Here is a 21,833-nt window from a genome sequence, read left to right on the forward strand (position 1 = left end):
TAACAGGGTTGTTTCTCCCATGAAGACCCGTGTAACAGACTGCGGTGGCGGCGTTAACCAAAGCACGGGACAGCGGGGAAAAGCCGTGTGGGAGTTTGTATTCGAGTGCTAACACACAGGGAGTAACACAACTTTATGAGCTATTCACGAGACGCCGGTCCCCAGCAGTTCAGTAAATGCGCCACTATAAACTCCTTCGTGATTATCTCTGGTTTTAGAAAAAAAACCTGCTGCCTTTCCAAGCTCGGACTGAAGCCTCATCTATAGACAAACTCACCAGAGCCACAACTGCCAGATCGTAAACGGCCCGAATCCAGCCGGGGGCGTTGGTGACACCGGTGGCCCGACAAGGTAATTTGTTGAAAGAGTCTCAAATGTAACCGCAGAAATTCATAAAACGCAGCTTTAGCGTTTCAGCAAAAGCCAGAGGCGTTATCCCGGGGCGGGGCGGGGCGGGGCGGGGGGGTGCTCCCGGGCGGCCTCCCCACCCCAGAGCGCTGGGGGGCAGCGAGGGGCCCGGCTCCCGCCCGGTACCTCCCGCCCAGCCCCCGCGGCTCGTCCCGGCCCCGCCGGGCTCTGCCTTGCGCGGGGGGGGGCGGGGGGGCAGCGGCCCCGGCCCCCGCGGTGTTGGCCGTGCGGATGCGGCAGAAAGCCACCGCGTTCTATGAAAAGGCATTCATCACCGAATATAGATTTCCGAGTTCCTTGGGGCACGTTTCATTTAAAGAAGTACGGAAAGGAGCAGGTGTGAATAATCCGACTTTCAAGCGCGGGTATTTTTTTTATCCTGCCATTTTCCCTTAGGAGCCAGGGAACCGGCTCCGGTTTGTCGCCGCGGTCCCAGCGCCCTGTCTCGGTATGGTCAAAGCCGAGGCGAAGATTAATTTCTAAACTTGATTTACTCCCTCTGTAACCGCGGCACGACTCGAGCGAGGTCTGGCCAACCCCCCGCTCCCAGGGAGTGAGTCTGCCGGAGCCCGCTCCCTCCCCTGACCCAGCCGAGGCGCTGCACGGAGCGACCGGACCGGGCTGGCGGGTCCCGGCTCCTGGCGGGGAGCGGCGCCAGGCAGGGGAGGCCCCGGTCCCGTCCCGCGGCGCGCCGGGGGCCGCCGGAGAGCGTCAGAGCCAGAACGGCGGCGGGTCCCGCGCCTCCGCGGCCCCACACGCGCGGCAGCTGCGCGCCGGCTGAAGGGTGCGGCACAGCCCCCGGGCCCCGGCACAGCCCCGGGCCGCGGCCCTGCGGGCCTCGAGCGCTGCGCGGGCGCGCAGATAGTCCGTCCGGGGCTGCCGCCGCTCCCGCGGCCTGGCCCCGTCGGTCCGGCCGCATCCGTCCTCGGGGGGGGGGGAGCCCGGGGGCGCCGGCCCGGCCCGGCGCCGCGGGAGGCGGCTGCGGGCGGGGAGGCGCCGGCCGCTTCCCGGCGCCGGTGCCGGGCGAGCGGAGCGGGGCCGGCCCGCGGCGCGGCCGGTGCGTTTGCTCAGGCTGCGAAGCAGTAGCCAAGACACGGAAAGAAAAGAATGTCTCGTTCGCTTCAAAACCAAAACGGGGAGAAGAGGCAGCTGGACAACGGAACGGGATTACACCCGCCAGGCCCCGAACATGCCCGAGAGGAGAAAAGCGGAGCCTGGGGCGGCTACGAGGCCCCTCGACAGCTGCGTAATTACCTGGGTCTCGTTACGGACAGGTCGTAACCACAGCCCGCGGGTGCGGGGCCGCTGGGGCTGTGGGTGCGGGCCGAGGGCCGCCGGGACGAGCTTCCCGGGAGCGCGGCAGGACGGCGAGGGGGGAAGATGGTGCTCGCAGACCTCCACCGCTAACCTCAACGAGGTCGCCTTCGGGTTTCTCCCAGCGGCTGGTGTCCGGGTAGCGCAGTGGGACGTGTCCCGGCCCCTGCCTTCCCCCCTCCCCGGAGCGGCGGTCACCAAAACGCTTTTGGTGGCAGAACCGGTGCGGTCCCGGTCCCGCACAGGGCAGGTTCAGGGCTGCACGTTCAGCCCCTGTATCGCTTCTTCGCGGGGGGGGGGGGGGTCCCGGGCCGCGGGTTCTGTGCGGCAGAGCCCGGCTCCCGGCGGTGCCACCGGGGCAGCCGGCCCGCGCTCGGGGCCCGGGGCTCTCCCGGCTCGGCGCCCGACCGCCGCCTCCGTTTCTCCTCGCGGAGCGGCGGGGCCCGCTACGCGGCTGCGGGCGGGGGCCGCGGGCCCCGAGGCTGCGACCCGGTGGGGCAGGCAGGCGCCGGCCGACCGTCCCTGGCCAGGGGGCCGGGCGAGAGCGGCCCTAAAAATCAGGGTCTTCGGACCAGTGAAGCGAAAGTCAGAAATCACCCTGCAACAGGTACGGTGACCCTGCGTTCTCCTGGCCAGACCCCGCGGAGCGGAGGCGAAGCCCCCCCGGCTCGGGAGCGGGGCACCGGCCGAGGAGAACACGGGCTGAAAAAACCCCAGGTTTTCGGACGGGGACCGAAAACGAGTCATGCGGGAAGAAACTCGCTAAAGGAGAAGCTTGTTAAATAATTTATTGATTTATACAAAGTCTTTCCAACCCGTGTGGGGACATTATTTGATCCCAATGTAAAATCAAGTGTCCGTTTTTCTCTCGTGCTTTTTTTGGGTTGTTTTCTCTTTTGATATTATTAAGCATAAAAGCCAGAAGCAGGAGAGATCAAACACTGAGTAGAGGGAGGGAGTGAAAGAAAACAGCCGTTTTTACACTAGAAATATACATCACAAAATTTGAAATTTACTATATACAAAGTGGCTGAGCTTGGATTTGGCGACCCATACAAAACGTAACAAAATCTGATTGTTAGGAGCAGGAAATCGGCAAGAAGGCTAAAAGAAAGAGGGGCAAACCTTAAAGGGACACAAAACAAAAACCAAAAAGTTGGAAAAATTCCTCTGAAATTTACATCGATGAGAAGGAAAATAATTTCATAACTTATTCTGTAAAAAATATATACATTTCACATACATCTTAGGCTGTACAACACACCACTTTAAACATCCAGTTACAACTCATCGCCGCCACGGTGCCTACCAGGGCGGCTCGCTGGGCCGCAGCCGCCGGTGCCCGCGCCCTCACAAGGTGTCTGAGCTGGTGCTGCAGGGGCTGACGAGGGACAGGTTCGTGGATTTGTGCTTTTTCAATAGCCTCGTGATTTTTTCGTCGTCTGAGTTGGGGTCCAGGGGCTTGTTGTATTCGTCATCGTCCTCATTGTCCGAGCTCTCCTTCAGCTTCTCCGTCTCCGAGTCGTGCTTCTTCTTCGCCGAGGCCATCTCCGCCGCGTGCCGCTTCCGCCACTTGGTCCGTCTGTTCTGGAACCAGACCTGGGCACCGGCACCGGGCACGGCTCAGCCTCGCCGCCGCGCCCGCCCCCGCCCCCCTGCCCGCCCGACAGCGGGACCGGGCCGCGGCCTCCCCCGCCCCCCCACACCCTCCCCACGGCGCGGGGCTCCGGCGAGGCCGGCAGCGGGGAGGGGGCTGCCGGTGACACGCTCGGGCCACCCGCCCGGCTTCTCCGGGGAGGTCGCCAGCAGGAGCTGAGCGACAGCAAAGGCGGCGGCTTCGCGAGCCGTCCTCTGTTGAAAACGGAATACGGTGGCCAGAAAAATACGTCTGTTGGCTCCCAGGGCGCTTCAACGCTCCGGTGCGCCCAAAATCTTTGCTAAAATATCTGGGTGGTTGTGCAAGGTGAGGGTGTGCCAATGGCAGGACACGATCTCCGTTGAAAACTGACCCGTTGAAAGCAATTACCTGCGGGGGGCTTTTCGGTTTGGGGTGTGCTTTGAGGCTTTTTTAACATATATATCTATTATTCTGAAATAATTTCCATCACAAAGAACTCTAAGCACAAAATAAGTTACGCAGAAATTGGCCTAAAATCTATCCAATATCCAAATGTAATTTAAATTGTAACTGACTCTAAAAAAAAAAAAACCCTGTGCGGTTCTACGGTTTTCATGGTCCCTGACGAAAAAAAACCGCCGGCGCTGCCTGGGCAGCGACCGGGAGAGCCCGTTACCGGCCCGCGGCCCCGGCGCGCCCGCGGGACCTACCTTCACTTGGCTCTCGGTCATCCCTAAGGAGTAGGCGAGGCGGGCTCTCTCAGGTCCTGCCAAGTATTTCGTCTGTTCGAAGGTTTTCTCCAAAGCAAAAATCTGCTGCCCGGAGAAAGTCGGCCGCGAGTGTTTCTTCTTGCCGTCCTTGTCCAAAACCATCCCCGTCTGAGCTGAAAGCGGAGGAGAAACGGCCCCGTCAGAGACGGGGCCCGCGCCGATCCCCGCTCGGCACCGGCCCTCCGCCCGGCGCGAAGGGGGCCGCGGGTTGCGGCGGGGCTGCTTCGGGGGCCCGCCGGCGGCTTTAGAGCAGGACTCGGTCCGGGGACATCCCGCGGCGCCGCGGGGTGACCGGCCCCGGCCCCGGGCCTTGCCTTCAGCGTGCCGCGGCCTCCGCCGGGCCGTCCGCCCCGTCCACCGCCCGCCCCGGGGCGAGGGGCCGCCCGGGGAGGATGGGGGGGGGGGGGGGGGCCGGGCCCCGGCCGCGGGAGCACCCCGGGCCGCGCTGCCCGCCGGAACCGGCCGCACTTACCGGGACAGGCGAGGCGGGGGTCCCTCCAGGGAGAGCCTTGCACCACTCCCGGCCAGAAGATGGGCGGTCGCCCCGGCAGCTCCGCCAGCGGCTTCGGGTAGCGGGAGACGGCGGCGGGGTTGAAGTACATCCCCGCCGAGGCCGCCAGCCCGTTGATGCGGGGCAGCCCGCCCAGCAGGTTGCTGGCGGAGCCCACGGGCCGCCCCAGGATGTCGCTTATTCCGTGCGGCGTCCCCAAGGGCAGCTGAGTGTTGAGTCCGCCCAGGGCCGGCGCCTTGAAGCCGGCGGGGTTCTGCAGGGTGTAGGGGAAGAGGGAGGTCTTCATCTCGGCCATGTTGTGCAGCGCGGCCAGCGGCGTGCTGCCGAGGACGAACGCGCTCTGGCGATTAGCATCCATCTGCCCCACCGCCGCTAACATTGGCGCTCATCCGTCAGCGCGGGCCCCTCTCCCTCCGCGCCGGCCACCGCTCCGCTGTAGCCCCGCGCCGGGAGCGCCGGCCGCGGGCGGGACGGTCCCTTCTCCGCTCGCAGGTCCAACGCCGCCAGCAAGTGCCGAAGTCTGCCGGGAGGAGGAAAAGCCCCCGCGCTCCGCCGCCCGCCCCCGCCGCCGCGCTCCGCCAAGCCCCAGGCTGCGGAGCGGGGAAAGCCAAGTCGGGGCCGCGCGGCGAACCGGCGGGGCGGGAGTCCCGGGGAAGCAGAGCCCCGCGCCGGCGGAGCGGCCCCGGCGGGGGGGACGGGACGGGACGGGACGGCACGGCACGGCACGGCACGGCACGGCACGGAGGGGAGCGGCGAGGCCGGGCCGGGCTCCGCGCCTCGCCTCGGTCGCGCGTCCCGGCGGCGGCAGCGGGGGACCCTGCGCGCCGCGCCCCGGGGCGCAGATAACCGCGCGGGCACCTGCGAGCCCCGCGCCCATTGGGCGGCCGCCTCCCCGCGCCGCCGCCGCGGCCCAATCGGCGGGCGGCCAGCGGCCCCCCCACACCACGTCACCGCCGGCCCCCGGCCGCCGTGGGAGCGCGCGGGGCCGCACGTGGCCGCGCCACCGCCGACGGGACCCCCGCGCGGCCCCGCCCCGCCCCGCCGGGGTCAGCCCCGCCCCCGCCCCGCCGCGGCCCCGCCCCGTCCGCCCCCGCCCCGCCGCGCCCCGGGAGGCGTCGGGCCCTTCCCGCCGGGCCGGGGCCGCGCAGAGGCGGCCGGCGCCGCGCTGGGCGGCGGGACCCCGCCCGTAAGCCCGGAGGGGGCACGGCGCCGGGGGGGCGGGTGCGGCGCGCGGCCCGCGGGCACCGCGCAGGGACCGAGGCGGCAGGTCTGCTGCCTGGCGGAGCTGAGCGTTACCGCCCGGCCCCGCTGCCGGTTTGTCGGCGATGGGCTCCGTCGTCAGCCGCGCAGCAGCCGCTCCCCGGGCATTCGAGCCGAACGGTCAAAGCCCGGTCGCAAAAGTGATGCGATGTCCCGGGAGCTGCCGCTCGGCTCAGCTCTCGCGGTTGCCGGTTTTGCAATGCACTGGCCCCGGAGCGGTTCCTCCTTCCCAGACCTGACGGAGAGGTGTCACCCGTGTCTTCACGGGCAGAGAAACGGCTGGTACATCATCGCGGAACGAAGCTCGTTCGCAGAAATAAAATTGCCACCGATGTTCTTCCAAATCGAAAACGTGCTTGCTTGTCAAGAAAGAAGAATTCGGATTTGAGGTTTTTATAGAGAATGACTCCGGAAGCGGGGTTTGCAGCGCGTCCTTCGCCTTACAGCTGCCTTCTCCCATGTTTTTGATGCATTGTTCACCAAGGAAAGTACTCACCCCAACAAGTGGGGAACTAAAACTTCTCAAAGTGTACACGAGGTAAACATGAATCGACTTCATCCTGTCAGAACAGTTAATAAAACGCGTGGTCCTTTGGATGTAGTTATGTCTACCGTCAGAACCGTTTGTCGGTGAATAGGGTTTCGTTTAACCTGAAACAACAGCCCCCATGACCATGTAAGTTTGGGAAGTGACTACTCGGGCTCGATCAATGCTCTTTATTTTCGGTCGCCGAAGTCAGACGCGATGTAACATCTGCGTGTCTTGTTACATGCATCGTCGTGAATAGCTCAACGTATAAACGTGAGATTAAACCCGACGCTGCCCTAAAGCAGGTTTAATAAACGACTTCGTTGCTTTTTCCTCTGTCTGTGATAAACAGCATCAACGACGAGCAGTAACGGGTTTACCGACCGCTCTCGACTAAGCCCCGTTCGCTCTCTGCCCAGTCTTATTTCTGCAACGCCTGCGTCGTTGGGAAGGGGCTGGCGAGTCCCGCCTGCCCCCTCCGCCCCGGCGCGGCTCAGGCTCACGGAGCCGCGGGAAGCTGTTGCCGGGGCGCGATCGGAGCCCCGGAGAGGCGCGTCCCGGGGGCGGGCAGGGGCCGCCCCGCCGCCCCGCCCGCGGGTTCTCTCGGTCTCTGCCGCTCCCGGTCGCACCGCGCCGGGATTCCACCGAGGCGGTCCGCGGTCCTCCCCCGTCCCGCTGCCCCCCCCCCGCGGTGCCGGTCCCCTCCCGCGGGGGTTCCGCCGGTGAATGCCAACGCCGCAGCACTGACCGTTTCGGCTCGGCTAACGAGCGGGCAGCCTCTCCACCCCGCTCGGGCGGGGGCCGGCGCTAATCCAGACCTTACGCCCAGGCAGCGAGCGGTCGTTCCCGAGGAGCAGGCCCCCCCGGGACTCCGTTGCCTCGCACGGGACCGACGGAACAGGGTAAGAAAAGCGCGGCCCCCGCCACCCCCCGCCTCGGCGGTGCAGGGCCGAGCCCCGCGGCACGCCCCGACGGGCCCGTTGTGGTGCCGGCGGCAGGGTGAGCCGGGGACGCCCCGGGCCCGGGCCCGGCCCGCTGCGAGGAGCGCCCTGCTTCTCCGTGTCCGTGTCCCGCCGCCGCCCCGCGAGACGCTTCTCGGCCCCGGCCGCAGCCGGGAGCGCGCAGGCCCCCGACGCGCGTTGCCCCGCGGCGGCTGCGCAGCTCCCCGCGGCCCCGGCGCGCCCGGCAGCGGGCGTCCAGCGGCGCGGCCCCTGTGCCGGCGGCCGTGCGGGTCCCGAGGGGCAGAGCCGAAGCCCGCCTCCCGCTCCCGTCCTCTGGGTTAAAACCCGCGCTAAAACAGTGCTCTGAGCCCGGCCAGTAATTTATATCTGTCATCAGTGACGCTTGATGCACATCAGTGGTACGTTTGTCCCGTTCACTGACTTTCCTGCAAGCTAAACCCCTATTTTTCCAGGTGACGATACGTGGGGTTTATCTCGGCAGACCCCGCGGCGTGATCAAACTGCTTTCGTGTCTTTCCTTCCGGCCCCCCGACGAGCTGGGGCACCGAAGCAGGCTTCCGCTGGAACCCTCGAGCAGGCCCCGCCCGTGCGGCCCCGCCGCCGGCCCCGGCTCTCCCCCGCCACCGGGGCGGGTCGCGCCACCCCTCCCCGCCCCGCCGCTCCCTCTCCCCGATGCCGCGGAGCCCCCCCTCCTTCGCACCGGCGTGCGGCCACAGGCGGCTGCTGGGCTGCTCCGGGTCCAAACGCTCCCTCAGGCTTAAGCAAGCCCGGTGTCGGCTGCGGGGACCGTGCCGCTCGGGGACGGCGCCGCGACCGGGCAGCCCCCGGGGCGGCTGCGCAGCGGCTGCACCGTCCGCTCCGCCGGCCCCCGGCCCCGGCCGGTCGCTGTCCGCCCCGCGCGCCCCGCAGCCGCGGCTCTGGCCCTGGGTCACCGCGGTAAAACAACCCGGGGCTTCGCCGCCCGGGAAACGGGCAGTCCCGGGGAGCCCTCTGCCCGGCGGGGTGCCGGGGCTGACCGCCGCCGGTGCCGGCGGGCATCGCCGCCCGCCGAGTCCGCTGCCTGCGGCCGGGACCGTTTTGGGAGCAGAAATAAACTGGTATAAGACGCTCCCGCTCCTGGCCACATTCCGCTGCCGACGAGGGCCCTAGGTCGGGTTAGTCTGGGAGCGATGAGGCCCGCTCTGGCGTGCGGACACGCTGGGTTCACCGTGGAAAACGCCGCTTCCTGGAGGTTCATTTCGGCGGAGGAAACCGGGCACGGGCAGCGCCGAGTCACCGGCACCCGACACTGGCGGGTGTCCGCGGGCCTGAGTGCCCCCGGCGGAGCGGGCCCGAGTGTCCCCGCCGCGCTTCCCGGGCCCGGCCCGGCCCCCGCCCGTCGCCCCGTCGCGGGCTGGCGGCGCCCCCTGGCGGCCTCGGGCGGTCCCGGTGCGCGGGGCGGCCCGTCCGCCCTCCCGGTGGAGCCCGATCCCCATCCCCAGCCCGATCCCGCCGCTCCGCCGTCGGGCGGGAGGCGGAGGCGTCGCGCCGCTGCTCTTCAGCCCGGTTGCCGGTTTTCTCGGGCCCTCGGCGCGAAGGGATCCGGGCGGAGCCCGGCACCGGGGAACGGGCGGACTCGGGTGGGTGCACCCGGGAGCTCCCGGCGGGGTCCCCGCTCGCACAACACGGCTGGGGGGAGCCGAGCGCGCCGCCCCCTCCGGCGCGGGACCGGGGGTGCCTTTATTGGGCTGCTGCTGGCAGCAAAGAGGCATTTTGTGGACATACCGGGATGCAGTTCCAGGCTGGGCAGAGGATTAATTTCCACCGTTTAACATTAATGAGCATTTCGGTTTCCCCTGACGTGAGTAACCTTTCTTGCAAGGGACGTGGAAGCAAAACTAAGATTAGTAACATCAAGCCTACCTGAGACTTACGCATTCTGACATTCAGAATGGAATAGTGCAGCCCATCGTCCAGTATTAAATACTACAGCAGAAATAATTTCAGAGAAGTTGTTTAACCTTCCAGTGCTTCTTTTTGTCATGCATATGGCCAAAGTACCTTTTCTCGTAGCTTTTGTGCAGCTGAAAATGTCTGAGAGGCTATGTACTAAAAGCAAATAAACCACAAAGACAAATAATGTGTGTTTACATTTATTGTGTGTGAACACATGTGCTTTCTGTCTCACTTTATGGACTACCGAGAAGTCGGATGCGCAGTACATGAAAGCATTCCCCACTGTGTTGTACATTATTCCAAAGTGCAGCTGTAAATGTCCATGTCAAAACAGTGAGTGGGGAAGGGGGATCTCGGGGCAGGTCTCCACACAGGAGTCCTCGGAATTATTCTGCTGCTGGTGGAGGTAGGAGTGACGCTAGGTAAGGGAAGGGGAATGATATTGTTGCATGGAGTTACTTAGAGGTTAGTGACAAGAGAGCTGGGAAATCCATGTTGAGGCACTGTAATCACGCTGTCTGCCTGTGTTCCTGACAGTATGGGTGCTGCTTCTTCATGGCATACCTAGAAGATCCTTTTGTATTTGAAAATGAGAGGTGTTTGGGGCTGATAATGCAGTCACTAGAAAACAAAGTAATTTTAGCCTAGATGATCTCTGTTGAAGCATCTTCACAGAATGATGTATGTTCTGCGAAAGGACATATTTAATATTTTTCATTATGATCCTTGGCACAAAAAGTGGGAATATGCTAATGGTGCAGAGCTGAGAGTCCTCATCAGTATAGAGTAGCACAGAAGAGAAATGCAATGACCTTGAGAACGGTTTTACAGAAATGTGGAGAAATGTAACAATGCAAAAATGAAGTTATTGCCTTAGAGTATGGTATTATTACAGTATTGTACTTAGGGCAAAATACAAAACAACATTTCATACAGCTGTGGCAGAATTTAGACTCTCACATTTAGGAGAGAGATTTGCAGAATTTTTTTCCCATGGGCTCGAAATTGCAGAGAATAAAAATTCTGTGATGATGTGTGCCCAGCCATCTTGGCAGAGCTGGCCGTTTCGGTGATCATCCTGTCTGCTTGAGCTTGCAAACTAAGGTGAAGTTCAAGACAGGTGAAAAAAAATCCGTGACAGGTGATCAGATTTAACAATCTGGGAAATCCCTTCCTCTTCCAAACTCTCATTTTCTGTTTCCCCTTGTTACTCTCCCCTCTCACAGGCGCTGTCCTGCCCATTCCTCAAGGCTGGGGAGCCACCGCAGAGCCCAGGACAGCAGCGGAGCAGAGCTGCTGCCAGAGGGAATCAGCCTCAGACAGGGTGCATCTGCAGGTAGAAACGCTCTGCCTGTTCGAGTATCTGAGGGCGGCTAGGGTATCCACTGTTAAGTTGTACGTACCCAGTAGTTTTGACTTTTTCTTTGATCATCTCAGGTCAGAGTCTCATGATGGGTCTGCATGGAGCCATAAGACAGATCGCCGCGCCCGGCCAGGTCACGTACTGCCAGTGTTTGGTCTGAACAAGGGAGAAGAGCACACAGCAGCGAGTACTGCAAGAATCCCAGGGCTGGGAGGAGTCTATAACCTTCTCAGCTCCCTCTGCCTCTCTGACTCAATCTGGCATCTTTATGCTCACAAGGACATTTACTGAAAACTGAATCCACTGGCAGAATAACTGTGATGAAGACCAGAATGCGCAGTACAGAAATGCTGCTGGTTAGGGTGTCCTTGCGTGCCAGGGTGAGAAGGAATACATAGAGAAATGTCAGTGACCAGTAAAATTTACAGATACTGTACTTTGTCACTAAAGAGGGAATGCATTTGCAGAGGAAATACAGTTTTTCTTTCTTGTGATAGCCAGCTGAGCCATTCTTTTGTATGCACAAAAATGTCTAATAAATAAGCTTCCCATGATGGTGTGAAAATTAATTCTGAAAAGATATGGAAAGAAAAAAACAGCAGCAATTTGTCCTCATGCAAGAGTTTGTGCTTAAGCTGCATGGTTTTTTGTTTGCAATCTGTCATTATGAACAAAGCAGTACTTAGTATCTCTTCTAACAACTGTCTGGTAGTCTGTATTTTTATAGCTTTCAAATACAATGCTCCTAATTATAGTGTTAAATTGTAGCATTGTATTACAAGGTTGTATAAATAAAGCCAACTGAGCACTCATTTATATGTAGACTTCAATTTGTTCTAACACTACATTTATTTTTGTAAGGCTGGAAGGAATCTTTTCCTAAATCTTGTATCATTCTTCTGCTTAACAATAAATCATTATAGAGCCTCAGTGCCAAAAGCTAGTTATCCCCAGTGGTGTTTAAGCCTGGAATTCCTAACTGGAAAGTTTGTAGTCTCGTGTCCTTTGCCAGTGATATTTGAGAATTAATTATAGTGCATTAAGAAACTCATTTGTGAACTGTCTTACAAGTGAAGGATGCAGTTTCCCCTCCATGAAATTCAGTCTCTGTCCTGTGCTGTAAAACTGAAAAAAACACTCTGTAGTAAAGGGTTTATATTTTGTTACCACCTTTCTAAGCTGTTACAGCATTAGAAAATACCCCTGCGTTACAGTCAAGAGTATTGCCGCTGTTCTGCCATTTCTCTGATCGGCCCCAGGTGCTCCGAAGGCTGCACAGGCCCTCAGCAGCCACCCCTGAGCGCGGGCCCTGCCTCAGCGCGAGCCCTGCCCCGGTTTGAGTGAGGGGCGGGGGGTGGGGAGCGGGGGAGGGGCTGTAGCGGTGGTCCCTGTGAGAAGCTTCTCGAAGCTCCCTCTGGCTTCGAGTCGGACCTGCCTTTGCACCCAGGCCGGGCCAATTAGCTGTGCCTCTGTGATAATGTATTTAAGGAGGGGAACGGGGGAGAAGTTGTGAGGGGAAAAAACGTTGTGAGGACACTGAGGTCAGTGGAAGTAAAGGAGGTGAGGTGTACCAGAGCAGAGACTCCCCTGTATCCTGTGGTGAGGTGGCAGGGCTGCCCCCCTATACCACCCATGGAGGTCACCGGTGGAGCAGAGGCTGACCTGTGGCCTGTGGGTGGCCCTGCACCGGGACAGGTGACTGCGTGGGAAGAAGGCCCTGCTGTTGTAGTTTGGTGCTGGGAGGACCACAACACATGGAGGTGACCTACATGCCTGTGGGAGTGACTCATGTTGGCTGGTTTGTGGAGGACCGTCTCCTGTGAGAGAGGGACCGTGCCAGAACAGGGCAGGAATGTCAGGTGTTCCCCCCTTTAAGGTAGAAAAAGCAGTGGGATTCCCTGCACCACCCCCCCCCCCCCCCCCTCATTCCCTGCCCCTGTGCTGCTGAGGGGGGTGGGAGGTAGAGATACTGATAGCAAAGCTGAGCCTGGGAAGAAGGGAGGGGTGGGGGAAGGTGTTTTCAAGATGTGGTAATGCTTCTCATGGTTATGTGTTGTTTTTGGTGTCTGTGTTAAATTTATGCTCTTTTTTTCTGGGAGCTGTGGGACTGTGCCTGCTCAGTGGGAATGTGGCTCATGTTGCAGCCACCACTGGCCCCCAGTGCAGCTCACCCTTGAGCCCAGCGTCCCCTGACAGGTTGTGCTGGAGATGGCAAAAGCCCGGGGTGTGCTGAAGAGCTGCTTGCTGTGGCAGGTCATACCTGTCAGGACATGGAGCAGAAGTTTGGTTGCAAGGCTAAGTGAGGTTTGTTTGGCTTCAAACAGAGGGTGCTGTGGCTGAAAGCAAAGTGGTGTCTCCTAAAACAAATCTGTAAGAGAATGAAAAGCTTTCCCATGGGTTATTCTGTCTGCAGTGCATTTGAAATAGGCAGCATGTTTAGTTATTTGTCATCTAGGCATCTGAGTTTTACTATGCTTTCAGAAAGCCAGGAAATCCACATATCCTCTGTCTTCTTGGAGTATCACCCCCCTCATGGCGGGTGTGGGTTTGCTGCAGTTGGAGCAGAGGCGGCAGCAAGTCAGGGCTGGCAGGAGCCTCCCCGCAGCAGCACTGAGCTAGGAGTGGGCACGGGATGTGACCTCACCTGAGGTGTGCAGCAAGCAAAGTTGGACTAAATGCCGTGCTGTTTTCTCTGGGCTGTTGCCTTAGCAAAGAAAGGGAAGATGGGTTACTCTAGCGCTACTGTGACTACAGTATAGTTAACCCATTCATCAAATTGCCTCTGTCAAAAATCGTGGGTTTCTTTCAGAGCTCTTTGTGAAATACAATGGATAGGTTGCTGGTACAAAGCAGAATTCAGGAGGATGATAGCCAGGGGGTTGGCAGTGCTCAAAAGCTGGGACATGGAGCATGATGGCATGGAGAAGGACTGTTTTTCTGTCCCTTCTTTGGTTTGTCCTCCCAAAAAGAGACATTAATTCCTGACATCACAAGCAGTAATTTCTTGTCATACCGCTTCCCTCTTCGTGTCAAGTTTCAGAGGCTTTTTATGGTTTGCGTATTGCAAATGAATGGTTGTGGCTGTGTGAAGAAGTTGCTTGGCTTTCTAAGTCTTCATAGCTTAACAAAAGAGCTCAGTATAAAGCTGTCAAACCAAAAAATTCTTTTAAGCTTCTCTAGGGACATTTTGGCCTAAAAGTTGGATCTACCTTTTCTGTTCCTAACCCATGCCTTCCTGGGAAGCCAGTTAACTTCAGCTATCAAGCACATAGATGAGGCTGCCTTTTAGTACTTTGTAGAAAGAAGAAAAGCAAAAGGCTCAGTATGTATTACAACCTTCTGCCTTTGGTGGGTTTACTCTCTTTTTAAGGCTTTTATGTAATTTTGGAGAATTATTGGGGTGGAGGGAGCTATATACATAAATCCTTTCAAAATAACTGATTTCTGCTGAAGGCTAGAGTGTGATTTTAAAGGTATTACCAGGAAGCTTTCAACACGTCTGTGTGAATTCATTGGTCTGCTTTGGATTTTAAGCAACAAGTTTTTGAAGCTCTGGAAAACATGTATTAGGTTTAAGGAAAGCATTTGACATGCTAAAATCACCAACCAATACTGTGAATATGATCATTGGTGAAAAATAACATGGACATAATTATGCTTTTTTTTTTTTAGGACAAGTAAATGAAACAGTATTTTTGCATATGAGAGATTTAAAATAAGCAGTTATGATTAGTTTTGTTCTATCTGTTGCATGCCATGAGAGGAACTCAGTGCTGACAAGGTGGGCAGCATTTTCTTGACCTAATGTCCTTTTCAAAATGAAGGGCCTTTCCTGCCCCAGTGGAGCTAGGAGTCAGTTTGTGGTTGGCTGAACTGCCAGTGTGGCTTCCAGCAGATCACTGGTGTTGCTGAAGTTCCCAGGGCTTCAATTATGTTTTGGTGGTTTGTTGTGTGGGTTTGTTTTTTTTTTTTCCTGTCTGGAAACCCTCTTTCACCTGTTGCTTTTCTTCCGCCAGTGGCTTATTGTTAGCATTAAGAGCATTGCTGCCTTCGGTCAAGTGTCACCAACCCTCTCCCTCTTCTCTCACTCCACCAGTGTTGTTTCCTTTCTACCTGTCTCCACTCTAATAGTTTATCCTTTTAATGAGAGAAGGCTATGAGTTATTCTTTCTAAGTGAGATAAGCCCTTGTGAGCTCTATTTTATCTAATCAAGACTGGGAAATCGTTTGCCCTTATTTGTATTAAACAGATGTATATACTTTCCCGCAAGTCATTAGTGCTATAAAGAGATTGCCTTCCTATTGATAGCCTAGATGGGGGAATTCAGGAGTAAATTGCCAATAAATAAAGAGTGTGCTTGTAAGCACTATTGATTCTCTCTGAGCCACAGAGAAGTGTTTTGTTAGTAAAACTCTTTCTGAATGTGCAAGTGAGGTTAAAAAAAAAAAGTAGTTGGTGGTTACTGAAAGCGGGGGAGGGGAGTGGGGGATGACTTCAGGTGAGAAGCTTAGGCTGTTTTTCTTTGAATGGGAAAGTTTGTAAAGGTAACTGTTAAAAATGTAACAGCAATTCTTCTGGCCACTCTCAGAAATCCTGGAGGCAATCATTAGAAAATAGAAGGATCAGCACAGTGTTTCCTGTAACACAACTTCAGAGTGGTAGGAGAGTTTCCCAAATCACCATGAAAGGAATAGAAAGTATCATTCGCATAGAAAGTGAAAGAGTGGTGGGATTCAAATTCTTTTTTGTCCTGTTTAGGTTTTGGAACAGTCTAGAAATCCCTTTTCTGAGCTGTTTGGGGAATGCTTTCCTGTGTGCCAGCAGCTGGGCATCAGGAGCCAGTTCAGGTATGAAGAGGACCAGAGCATGGTCACAAGCTGAAGGGCAGCGGCATCCTTCCAGCGGCAGCTGGAGGAGCACAGGGAGGTTAGTCAGGTCCATGGCTACGGTAACCATGGTGCTTGCTCTATCTTGCATGTTTCTTCCATGTTCAACCAGCTTTCTGAAAATTAGTATTATTTACAGAGCTGTCTTTCTAAAAAAGACACTAGGACAGGACTGGACAGACAGTATGACAAAGCTGTGCTGCAGTGCTATTCTCTGCTGAAACCATATTCAGTGATACAATTCCCATCATCTTCAGTGCACATAATCCAGGGCATAATTGATATTTGTAAGCTGACAGGCCATTCCTTTTAGAGTATCTCGATAGAATAACAGTTGTTATAATCTTACAGAAGCTTTGGCAAACCTTTTAATTGTGGTTGATTAGCGGATTCTCCTGGCGATATGCTGATCTTCCTCACATTTATTTAAAGAAGACATAAAACAATGATAAATGCCGGGCATACAGCAACCATTTAGGTATGTGATACACAATACTGGAATTACCCTGAATGTGGAGAAATAGAGCAGCTAAATAAAATTCATTTTACATGTCTAGTCTTAGTTACAAAAAAAAAATTTACTGGACTGATGTAGGTTAAAGATGTCCTACGTCTTCAGAAAACTGATCTCTTCAGACTAAATTTCTTCTGTAAGGGTGGAAATGCAGTTAATCACCAAAGATTGAACACCAGGAATATATTTTTGGCAATGACAGCCTTTGGAAGGCTTATTTAAAATGACAGTATGAATTCAGAAAGTTTCAGGTTATAGGACAAATTTATCACATACTATTTTATTTATGCATTTTTCCTCACCATTAAGCCATATTACATGTGAACGTATTTAAGAAATGATACGTTATCTGGTCTGTTTTTTTAAAATACCTATCTCAGCTTTTGTTCTGAAAAGCTCTTATAAAATTCATTACCTCTTCTCCCTTCTGGTTTTATTTTCTTTTCTAGTTCTCTTCTATCCATCTTTGTTCCCATAATCACTGATGATGTTATTTAAGTTTTCTTTGGGAGATTTCTTTCACAGATATTTAAAAATGAACAAAGAATGCTTTTTAAAAAATCAGGAGTTGTCAAAACAGTCGAGAAAAGAGCTTTCCATGGAAACAAAACTGCTTATGCTGTGCTTTACCTTCCTGTGTAACTTTCTTCTGTATTCATCCAGCCTGCTGAAAACTAGTATTATTTAGAGCTGCCTTTCTAGAAAAGACAATAGGGCAGAATTGAATTTACACCACCTGAGGGCAGTGTAATACTATTTCACTTAATTTTAAAGAAAAATAGAAAAGGGTAGTGTTTGAAATGATCCCCATTTTTCTTCCTCTTATGATTCCTATCAACTTGTTCTAGAACGAGTGTCCCACTGAAATGAATGAAAATAATTTTTAAAGAAAAATAGATACGTTGTTGTAGGCAGGTATCTTGGAAGCAGGGTCATCCTTCTCTCCTGTGACTAATGTTGTTTCCCAGTGCTTACTGTGGGATGACAGTAATTTTAGATACAATGCTATTATTATTTTAAATTATGTGTTACTAGTGTGACGGTGATTGCTGTATGCCCAGTTGTGCTGCAGTTTTATGTGTTTGCATTTGCTGCCTCTTGCCTGTATCCAGAAAAGTGTGGGGCTGATGTAAAAGCACCAAATTATGATCTTGTGTTCATGTACTTATACCACTTAACCAGAATGTGACAAAGTGAGAAACGAGAGAAGTAAACCACTCCCTATGTCGACACTCCTGATTTGGCTTACTTTCTTGGTCTTGCCAGGTTCACCTTCTGTCTCTTGTCTCTTCCTACACTGCCATCTCTCGCTTTTCCCTCTTTACTGTTTTCTTTCTCTGTCTCCTCTCTAGTCATTTGATTTCACCATCCTGTTATTTCCCCTACTCTAGTGCATGGAGGTCACCAAGCATAGTTCAAATAAGGGCTCTATGCAGGACAAGAGTTTCTCTGCCAGGAGGCAGATGAGCTTCCAGGTCACGCAGCCTTCAGTGCTGGTCTGTGTACTCCTCCGTTCTGAGAGGGTAGTGGCTGAACTCTTCCAATATATGTCGACTTAAAAGCACATCCTAGAGCTGCCTTGGTCCGTTTGTGCAGTAGTGAAACCTTCATGTCAGAAACTGTATAGTATTTCTTATTTTGTTAGAATAATAACCAAGTGTGCTCCCACCAGAAAAAAACCTCAAGACTGTTTGCTGAACTTGTGCGGGAGGTTTCCAATGCTCTCTTGTGAGGAAAAAGGCCATAGAAAAGGCTTTCTAAAGCATGCATTATTTCACAGATCTAAGGTCTTCCAGTAAAGCAATTCCAATAAACCAGAAAATTACAAGAATGCATTGTATAAGTAGTCCTGTTTGTTGGTATGCTTAAAGTTATCTTTATAGATACTTAAGTATCTTGAAGCAATGAGATGAGATTAACTACTTGTAGAGGCTTTACTTCCTTGAAATCTGATCAATCCAATACATTATTTTCTCATATTAAGGTCATCAGTAAGAAATACATATTTCTTATGTTCCTAAAAACTGTCTAGGAAGTTAGTTTTTGCACTAGTGAGAGACTGAATTATTTTGGTGAGGACCCTTGGTATGCTGTGAAACATGAGCAATACGGGTAGAAGGACAGCTGTAGCTCCTTCTGCAGTCCTGTGGAAGCAGAGGTACGAAGCATGTACTCCAGTGGCAGGGGGTGCCGCGACTGCGGTGTGGTTGCCTGTCCAGCCTCAGTTCAGCTTCTGAAATGCTGGTTTGTAGAGAACTTTAAATGCTGAAAGGCTGAGAAGAAGATGAATAAGAGTGTGTTGAGGACCTATGTGCCATCTAAATAGTTGTGCATTTCATCTCAGGGGCCTGAGATGGAACTTATAGGTGAGGACTCCCTTGGCATAAGGTTTGCTAGTAGTTCAGTGGCTTTAGTTTTTGGCTTTTGTTTTTTTAATTTTTAGGTTTAAGGTTTTAATGATTTAGATTTTAGTTTTGCCTCAGTGTAGTTGGAAATCACTTTATAGTATTGCTTACGGGGTTAAATATAGAAATAAAGTAAAACTATGAGCTAAGGATACACTTACTCATAGAAGTCACATGAAAAATGTGAAGAAAATATAATCTCAAAAGCAAGGCAGGGAATCAAGATTTAAGTCCTTATAACTGGAAGACGCCAGCCAGAGACATTCTTCCATGCTTGCTAAAAATAAAACCTCAGCTTTTCATAAGCAGATGTTTGTTGATATAGTGGCAGGTATTGATACAAATGAGAGATCCAAACCCTTTTGCAAAACTCCAGAGAATGTACTTGAATAGGAAATACGAAGGTGAAGATGTGATACAAGGGTCCTGTATCCTTTAATCTTATTTCTCAGCTCCAAAAAAGCTTTTAGGAACACTCAGTGTTCCATAGCAAGTATTTATTGAATTAAATAAATGTTAATGCAGTTTTATTCCTAGCAGATTTTTCCATATGTGATATTAGCAAACACTTGTCTTGTGATACTGTATCAGCATGACATGTAACTTTTTTTTCCCCACGTATACACTCTATATGTAAAATCAAGAGGCTTAACTTCACTTTGACACAATCTAATGTGCTCTTTCTATCCTCTCTCATGCCACATGACCAATACCTCATTTTTTTCTTGCTGGCATTAATTTTTGCTTATCTGACATCCAATTTGCCAAATGAATGATGACAGTAATTCTGTCTTCTGTACTGTTGCCTCTTCTTATTCCACGCTATGTATTCAGGTTTTCTGGGGTCATTCCCCATCCTCGCCACCCCTTGTTTTGTGTTCTGTAAAGATGAAAGATTGGATTTATTTATACCAATTAAAATAATTCTGAATAGTTTTACATTCATTGAAGTTCAGATACATTTAATATTTGCAATACAGTTTATCTTGTAACTGCTTATGCAGAACATAAGGACTTTTTAATTGTTGATGGTATAGAAAAACTATATGAACTCAAGTTTGGAAGGAACAAAATGACTAAAAAAATCTGTCACTGGAACAGAGGTTAAAAGACTAAGAAGCAGCAGTTATAAGATACAGAAAGGTGGGTTTAAAAAGCCCTTCTCAAAGGAAGAAAAGATTGTGGAAAGATTTTTTTTTTTTTTTTTTTTTTTCCCCCTCCCCCAAACACAAACATTTAGTAAATAGCTACTTCAATAGGAAAGATAATTAGAATAGTAAAGCAGACATCTGTAAATGTGAGGAAGGCAAGAAACTTAATGCATTTTGAAGGGAAAAAAAAAATCTCTTTCTGTAAAGACAACATTTCTCTTGAAATTCATGAGATAATATCCTAATTTATCCACGGAATAGTATCAAGTGGAAGGTGACAGTTAACCCTCCTGCTTAGCACATGCCTGTTAGTGTAGTTAATAAAGAAAACATCTTACTATGTATGCATACCCAGCATAACATAGGAGACAAACTTACACTACCTACAAGCCTGCCAGTCTACCCAGACCAGTTCCAAGCTAGAAGTCACATAACCATGTTAATGCTAAATCAGATTAGTGGGATCTGCTTACTAGTCATTTATCAAGTTGCATAATGTGGTGAGTTTTTTACATGAGCTAAGGAGCTTACTTTGTGCTGGACCTCAGTATTACCCAGACTGTTCTGAGTGGACATTCTTCTGTGTTCATGGCAGCCTGTGATTTTTGCATCTCCCTGTGATCATACATGAAGATGATGTGCTGGGGTACAATACTTCTGATAGAAAAGTCAACAAGACAAAGGCAGTTATCTTTGTATGCTGCCTTTCACTATGGCAAATTCACTGTTAGTTCACCCTGCATCCTTGCATCAGGAAGCCTAATCTTCTCTCTCCATACATGTCCTCTTTGCTTTTCTTCCCAAAGCACCCATTAACAGAAGTGTGGTGGGATTTCCTGCACAGAATATCCCAGGCAATAAGTTTTTCTGCAAGCTTTCTACATACATTCTGAAGCTGTCCTTGCAATTATTGCTCTTTTGAACCTGAAGGACTGCTTAGCAGGCTTCCATCTACAGTCTCACAGTACCAGACCCTTCTGGGTTGATGATCAGCCTGGAGAGCCACTGGCAGTCCCTCCAAACAGCATTCTTCAACCATCTGCTCTGTGCCAAGGCCAGTAGTGAGTGTTGCAACCTGTGCCATTCCTACAGCAAAAGAAAGAGGTAATGGCAGTGGGTCTCTGGTATATTCTTACCAATTCCCTGCATCCCATTTTCTCTGTTAAAGCCTGGACTTAATGAGACTCAATTTCAGTGAAAGAATTTAATGGCATTTAGATCAGTCTAAGCCTTCCTTTTTATGGGCTACAAGAGATGCTAGCTTTTTATTTAGGGATGCAATAAATACCATGGTTTAAAAAAATTAACCCTGAACAATCTGATGCATACAAGAATATATATATGGGGAGACATTTATGCTGGGAAAAAGAGTCACTGAATTGAGAAGTGATTGTTCTTTCTTCATGGAGCTCTGTGTATGACATGCAAGTGACATATGGGCTGGTTTATATAGTACCTTAAACTCAGCAAAGCACCTTATGGTTTTCTCTTAAAGTGGTATCTCAGAACTTTTTACTTTCTTCTCATAAGTTCTCAGCAATAAATGCTTTTTCTATTCCAGTACAACTACAAAAATAAAATTTGGTAGCTAAAACTGAATTCAGATGGACAAGAGAGTACATAAAAGGTGCTATGCCATCAAAAAATTCTAATCATAGGCAATTATAAACTAGATGGAAGATGGGATAAGCCCCATTGCATTGTGAGTAAAGCCTATTTTAATGACTTGATATGGAGCTACTTTATGTATATAATAATTAAAATAGTATCATAGTAGTGTTGATAGAAACTGGCAGCCAATACTTAAAAGTTGCTCTGTTCTTGCCATAAGTGCATAACTTCAGTTGCCTAATCACTCAGAACGGTGGTTTCACTTTGGGTGTCTGCCTTTTTTTTTTTTTAAACTGTTTCAGCTAAAATGATCTGATTATGACTTGAAGGTAAACATATATTACAACTGAGAAGCTGTAGAGCTTTGCTTTATAGCTTCTGCAAGTTAATATGGAGCTTATCAGGGCATCATCACTTGAATGTAGGGTTTCTTTAGCCGTAGTATGTCTACCTTGAGCTGTTGCCAGTAGAAGCTGACCAAACTTGGGCAAGGTCAGTCTTTAAAGAAAACAAATTCAATCCACATGTGGGTGTGTATTTCCAATGATTTTCTCCCTCAACATTTTTTCCATCCCTTCCCCCCCTTCTAAGTTAT

At 52.3% G+C, this 21,833-nt stretch overlaps 1 protein-coding gene and 2 long non-coding RNA genes across 4 annotated transcripts in view; 1 reads left to right on the forward strand and 2 right to left on the reverse strand.

The window, feature by feature from the left end:
- The window catches only part of LOC141946197 (uncharacterized), a 20,376-nt gene extending 20,020 nt beyond the window's left edge, over positions 1 to 356 (reverse strand). The window contains exon 1 of the long non-coding RNA XR_012629751.1: positions 278 to 356. This is a non-coding gene — a long non-coding RNA (uncharacterized LOC141946197). The remainder of the gene's footprint in view (positions 1 to 277) is intronic.
- LOC141946195 (uncharacterized) lies at positions 82 to 11,482 on the forward strand. Of its 2 annotated transcripts, none has more exons than XR_012629749.1 (3): positions 82 to 351; positions 10,534 to 10,643; positions 10,745 to 11,482. It is a non-coding gene; the product is annotated as an uncharacterized LOC141946195 (long non-coding RNA). The 2 variants fall into 2 exon arrangements; XR_012629748.1 differs by lacking the exon at positions 82 to 351 and adding an exon at positions 7,039 to 7,312.
- On the reverse strand, positions 2,493 to 5,413 carry NKX6-2 (NK6 homeobox 2). The gene is made up of 3 exons (XM_074874064.1): positions 4,583 to 5,413; positions 4,051 to 4,223; positions 2,493 to 3,321 (listed from the first exon to the last, which is right to left on the reverse strand). The coding sequence occupies exons 1-3, from the start codon at positions 4,998 to 5,000 to the stop codon at positions 3,073 to 3,075; spliced, it is 840 nt and encodes a 279-aa protein (XP_074730165.1). The 5' UTR covers positions 5,001 to 5,413; the 3' UTR covers positions 2,493 to 3,072.
- Positions 11,483 to 21,833: the final 10,351 nt, after the last annotated feature.

Source organism: Strix uralensis, chromosome 7 (genome assembly GCF_047716275.1).
Source record: "Strix uralensis isolate ZFMK-TIS-50842 chromosome 7, bStrUra1, whole genome shotgun sequence".
NCBI classification, from domain to species: Eukaryota; Metazoa; Chordata; class Aves; order Strigiformes; family Strigidae; genus Strix; species Strix uralensis.